The following is a 6,386-nucleotide window of genomic DNA, read 5'->3' as shown; positions in this document are numbered from 1 at the left end:
CCATACCCAAGTCTATTTTTATCTGCAAACGTTGCCACATCCACATTGATCTTATAAAAATCTACTATTGGAGCACACCATTGCTCATCTCCTTCCCCTAACTAAACTGAGAATGGGGATGGTGAAAAAGTATTTTCTTGAGCAAACAACCATTGTTCAAGATCACCTTTAGCAAATGAGACAACATTTTTAACAAATTTATTAACCCCATTCCATATTTTATTGTTCCTATCTTGCCAAATTGCCCAACAAAGCATAGAACCTAATTGTTTATCCTCCTTGTTCCATCTATGAAATTTCCTTCGAAACCAGTTACCAAAGGAAGAACCTCCAATTTCCCACCCCCCCAATACAGACCTGCAATGTACAATTGATCCAGCCTCTCGATTACATCTGGGGCAAAAGGAAGTACCTTAACATGTCTCTGTATAAGTTGAACACGAGTTGGTAGACAGTTAGATAAGGCTCTCCATAGCATTTCCTTTACCTTTGGTGGGATCTTCAAATTTCGTAACTCTCTCCAAAAACTAGAATTGCTAGGCAAAACATTAGAGGTCTCCAAATCTTGAATTAGATTATAGGAAGATTTAACTGAGTACCTGCCTAAAGATTCCTTGCCCCAATACCAGTTATCACACAAATTTGAAGAGGAGATAGGAATGTTTAAGATCAAGTCTCTGTCACGATTGTTAAACAAATCAGATATTACCTCAAGATCCCAATTTTTGTCATCCACAACCATAAGATAGTTCACCTTTTGCTCAGATAAACTTGGGTGAGAGGATGTAATATAAGGATTGTCAGATGTCAGGGAGCCAAGGGTCTCTAGTAATAGAAATATTTTCACCAGATCCCACTAACAACCGGCCATCTTTAGCTTAGAAAATGCTCCTCCAAATATAACTTGGATTGCTTCCCAACTCAGATTCAATAAAAGAGCCTTGAGGATAGTACCTAGCTTGGAACAATTTACCAACCAGAGAATCTTTGAGAGTGTGAAGTCTCCATGCTTGTTTACCAAGAAGAGAGATATCAAAATCATGCAAATGTCGAAAGCCCATACCACCTTACTCTTTTGGAGCACACATACGATCCCAATTCATCCAATGTATGCCAGTACCACCTTTTGAAGAAGACTTCCACCAAAATTTGCACATCATCTTCTCAAGCTCATCACAAATACCCTTTGGGATTAAGAAGATGCTCATAGCATAATTTGGAAGAGACTGGGCAACTGATTTAAGAAGAACTTCTTTCCCCGCTCGAGATAAAAATTTTCCATCCCAACTCTCGACTCTTTTCCTCATCTTCTCTTTAAGAAAACCCAACACCACATTTTTATTGTGCTTCATGATATTGGGAAGACCTAAATAAAAGCCATCGTCTCCAGCCTCCACCATACCCAAAATAGAGCAAATTCTACCCCAAACATCTATAGAAGTATTTTGCTAAAAAATATGGAAGACTTTTGAAGATTAACTTTTTGACCAGAGGCCCGCTCGAAACTCAAAAAAGGGCCAAAATTCTCTCAGCTTCCACCTCCAGGGCCCGACAATACAGATAGCTATCATCCGCAAAGAACATATGAGATACTAGAGGAGCACCACAAGTAACTTGACACCATTTAATCCAACCTTTATTTCCATATCTTCGAATGAGGGTTGAAAGACCTACTGCACACAGGATAAATAGGTAAGGGGACAAAGGATCGCCTTGACGAATTCCACGAGATGGAGTTATAGGGCCCAATAAGTGCTCACCTAAAGTAATCTAGTACCGAACGGACTCCACTAAGGCCATAACCAGTTTCACCCATCTAGTATCAAAACCCATTTTAAGTAAAAGAGCTTCCAAGAAGGACCATTCAACACGGTCGTAAGCCTTGCTCATGTCAAGCTTCAATGCCATTTGACTAAAATTTCCTCTATTTTTTCTTTTGAGATAGTGCATAATCTCAAAAAACACCATAATGTTATCTGTAATAAGCCTTCCTAGAATAAAAGCGCTGAGACTCAGAAATAATTCCATCCAACAAACCATTTAGCTTATTAGCCATCACCTTTGAAGTAACCTTATAAGCAACATTACATAAGACTATTGGGCGTAGATCACCCATATATTCAGGGTTCTTTTTCTTAGGAACAAGCACTAAGTTAGTGTTGTTTAGCTCATCTGAAAGAGTAGTAGAACTAAAAAAATTCCTTACTAAGCTCACGACATCAGACCCCACAATGGACCAACATCTTTAGAAAAATCCTAGAGTCATACCATTTGGACTAGGAGATTTATGTGGATGCATCTGGAAAAGAGCATTTCTCACTTCCTCAGTAGAAATAGGAGCCAATAGATCAAAATTCATGTCTTGAGAAATAGAGGGGATAATATTATCAGTAATATCATGCCTAAGAACTCCAGAAGCAGTAAATAACTCAGTATAGAATCGAACCATATGGTCCGACAATCCTGAGTCCCAATCAAGCAAAACCCCATGGTCATCCTTTAACTTATGGATTGTGTTGCGACATTTACAAGCCCTAGCAGAAGCATGAAAATACTTGTTATTCTTATTTACAGAACACATTTTTTTTATTTTTAAAATTAAAAAATAAAAGTGGTTATAGAACACATTTCTGTTTTTCAGAAATAAATTTTTTTAAAAAAAATTCTTTTATTTTTGTGATTAAAAAAATTTAAAAATAAAGTATTACCAAATGCCACCTTAGCTAATGAGAACTTTCCCGTTGGTAAGGTATTCAAAGCTAGATACTATTCTTATAGATTTTCAAACAACCTCTTTGGGATCAAATCAAAGTTTCATATAGAGGAGTTCGTGGGAAGCTCAATTCTTAGTTGAGGCATGTATGAGGCGGTCAATTGGTACAGGGGAACAAGTAAATATATTGGTTGACCATGGCTCCCTAATCAAGTGCATCCCTTTGTCACTTCTTCTCACCCATCCCTTCAAAATAATTTTGTAAAAAGTTTGTTTAAAATAGATATAAGAGATTGGGATATGGAGTTAATTTCGGATCTCTTTTCTGCTAGAGAAAAAGACTTGATTATCACCATTCAATTGAGTGACTCTATTGTATGTGATGATTGATATTGGAAAGAGGAAACTTCAGGTTTATATACGGTCAAAAGTACTTAGAGGCTTCTGCAGCAGTTGAATGGGTTAAGGACTTCGAATGTAAACTCTGATTTGTGGAGAAAGTTTTGGCAATTAAAAATCCCATCAAAAAGTGTGCTATTACTCATTGTTTTCCTTCATGTGTATAGCTAAAATCCAAACATGTTAATATTTTCACCACTTGTCCTATGTGTGAGTAGCTACCATAATCAATTTTTCACCTATTGGTGGGTTGTTCTTTGGCTAGATCATGCTGAAATAGATCTACACTGGTCATTAGAAGCTGTTTTGAGGTGAGCTTTCAAATTGGTGGTTTCAATTGATGAAAAGATTAAGTGTGGAGCATATTGAAGAGGCTTGTATGGTGTCCTGGGCCATTTGAAATGTAACAAGAAAATTTGATATGGAATGACAAAGTTACAGCTACTGCGACTGTTGTGACCTCGACAGGAGTGGTTTTTGATCAATAGAAATATGCTAAAAAATGTAAGTTTTCATTGCTGTTAGATCATGTTAATTCTAATGGTGGTCATGAGCATTGGAGAAAGCTTTTTTTGAACTTGATCATGATTAATGTAAATGGTGTATTATTTTCAAAAGAAGGTAAACTTGGTTTCACATGTGTGATTCGGGATAGCTCAGGATCCTTAAGTGAAGCTTACTCTTGTTGTCATGAGTGGAGTGTGAAACCAGAGATTGCAGAAGTGTTAAGTGTTAAGGAGGCTCTGAGTTGGTTAATGAATAACAGTGTTGTTCGTGTTATGGTGGAAACTGATTGTCTCATGGTTGTGCAGGCAGTGCAGAGCAAAATTTTTATGCCATCTGAGTTTGGATTTCTGGTTCAGGATTGTAAGAGCCGTTTGGCTAATCTAAATATTCCTTATTTACATTTTGTAAAGTATTTTGCTAACAAAGCTACCCATTGTCTTGTTAGGGTATCTTGTTATTTTGCAAATTGTTCTTTTAGCTTGAGTAATGCTCTTACTGAGTTATTGTCTATTGTAATAGATGATTCTATCTTGAAATTTTTTATTTTAATATTACTAATTTATTATTTAATTAATCAATTAACTAAACGTAGAATAATAAATATAGTATTGAAATAGTTCTTCAATAGTTACAGAATGCAACTTTGTAACTACAGAATAAAACCAGAAAATAAATAGTGTAAAAAAAATAAAAACACACAAGGTTTTTATACGTGGTATTAACAATCTTTGCAGATTGTTACTAGTCCACGAGGCCACACCCAGAGATGATAGATATCAAAAATAAAAAGTAATTGACGTATGCATAAATAGACCCTCTTTTATTATGTGTCGCAAGCTTGATGTATCCCACCTTATAAAATAAATCCTGCTGAAACTTAAGTGTTCGAACTCCCTTCAATCTACTTGAAGAGTGTTTTATTCCTCCTAAGGCAAGACTTGAAAAGCTATCTCCCGAAAGCTAGTAGAACATTCTCTTAAAGGTAGCACTGTTGTTCTTCTTATAGACTCAAGACAATACAAAATACATAAACACAAAGGAAGAGACGAACACTCTCTCATCTACACAATAAAGACTTTCTTTCTTCACAATATGAGTGCAATACAAAGATTTGAAAGAGATCCTAAATCTAGATGTTATAACGTGTATTTATAGTCAATATACACATTATAGGCAGCTCATACATGATCTGAACAAGACCATAACTCACAAGAAACTTTCCTAAAAAAATATCTTGAATCAACCTAGCAATTTCTACTTCATAAATTTATAAATCTTGTAAATCGAATGATCATATTATCACATCGATAAGAAGTTATGCAATAAAAATCTAATAATAACTCAACATTTCTAAATATATATGATTAAAATATTTTCTTCAAAAATAATTTAATATATATTTATTTTCCAGATAAATAAATAAAATCATATATATTCTAATGAATTATATTAGCAAAATAATTATCAATAAAAATATAATTTTATCTTATAAATAAATATAAAAGAAAAACTAGATGAAATTATAGATATATCACTTTTAAACTTAAAAGAAAATATTAAAATATACTTTCACTTTTTCTATATGCAAAATATATGCACATTATTCTTTTGAACATTATAAATTAACAATGAGAAGAATCTTCTCGTTCTTTAATAAAATTTAGTCAAATCATTTTACAATTTATTGTGTATGATTGATCATGTCAAAATAACTCTATTCATGAACTTCAGGTTCACGATAATTTGTATTTCAATAAAACTTTTGTAGGATAATTTCTAAAATCACTACAACATAAATGACCATTACAAGTTTCACTTTTATATACATGAATAAAATAATTATATTATTTTCTAAAATATATACTCTCTTCAAGAGTCACTATTATGTTTATCAAACTTTATATTTTTTTTCATCATCAATTCAATGATGTGTACATTTTAAAGGTACAAAATAACTCCATGTTGTTGTAATGATCAAATAGATATAACCATAGTATAGCATTTATTTTTTCTCTTATCTTTCCAACAAGTTGTCTAATTTATTAATAGACTATTCAACAGTCTAATTATCATGACTTGATATATTATGTATTTAAATGTACAATCAGTACATATAATAAGTCATTACTTGTAACTTTCATGACTTGATAAAAATTATACATCTAGTTACATACAAATATATTTAACTACTTCAAGTAGTAATTGTATTTAAGACTTCTTCAGGAAGTTTTTTAAATAATCATTCTGTAATTCTTTATCACTTTGAGGAATATAACTATATTAAATTATATTGGATCACTAATAAATTTTACTGTAAGATTAGTAAATTATATATTTACTTCTAGAAATATACAAACTGAATTAAGTAGTAAGTGTTATACATATCTTGTACCAATAATAATTTGAAACTATTGATTTCAAAAAATAAAAAAAATATAAATATATTAATTTACTTCTGACATTACTAATAAATGTAAAATCTATATTTTTAAAATATAATTTCATGTTTATTCATTCTCTTTAAGGAATGATATTTAAATATTTTAAATGTACAATAAATTTACGATATATTATAATATGTGTACAATTCACATTCTATTCAATAGTCAAATATAATTTTACATTGATTATAAGTGTGTTCATTCTACAAGTACGTGGTCATTATTATTCAATTCTACAAATGATATATAGATTTTATGCACTTTGATTGTGTGTGGTATTTCATCTTCTTGTTATCTCTAATTTCTTCTAAAAATATTTAAGTAGT

General features: G+C 32.1%; 1 protein-coding gene across 1 annotated transcript; it reads right to left on the bottom strand.

Annotated features, from left to right (window-relative positions):
• Nucleotides 1-1,067: 1,067 nt before the first annotated feature.
• Nucleotides 1,068-1,908, bottom strand: LOC133032133 (uncharacterized). Its single transcript, XM_061105982.1, has 3 exons — nucleotides 1,778-1,908; nucleotides 1,540-1,648; nucleotides 1,068-1,448 (listed from the first exon to the last, which is right to left on the bottom strand). The coding sequence occupies exons 1-3, from the start codon at nucleotides 1,906-1,908 to the stop codon at nucleotides 1,068-1,070; spliced, it is 621 nt and encodes a 206-aa protein (XP_060961965.1).
• Between the last annotated feature and the right edge of the window lie 4,478 nt (nucleotides 1,909-6,386).

This window comes from Cannabis sativa, chromosome X (assembly GCF_029168945.1).
Source record: "Cannabis sativa cultivar Pink pepper isolate KNU-18-1 chromosome X, ASM2916894v1, whole genome shotgun sequence".
Lineage (NCBI taxonomy): Eukaryota > Viridiplantae > Streptophyta > Magnoliopsida > Rosales > Cannabaceae > Cannabis > Cannabis sativa.
The sequence above is the reverse complement of the archived record's forward strand: the minus strand, read 5'-3'. Positions and strand labels throughout refer to the sequence as shown.

What these genes read in the sequence shown, in the direction of transcription:
- LOC133032133 (XM_061105982.1), bottom strand. Translation starts at nt 1,908, where the DNA reads ATGGCATTGAAGCTTGACATGAGCAAGGCTTACGACCGTGTTGAATGG. An exon ending in GCCTTAGTGGAGTCCGTTCG is followed by an intron (nt 1,649 to 1,777) that starts GTACTAGATTAC and finishes CCTCATTCGAAG; the next exon opens with ATATGGAAATAAAGGTTGGA. An exon ending in TGTATTGTCGGGCCCTGGAG is followed by an intron (nt 1,449 to 1,539) that starts GTGGAAGCTGAG and finishes CATATTTTTTAG; the next exon opens with CAAAATACTTCTATAGATGT.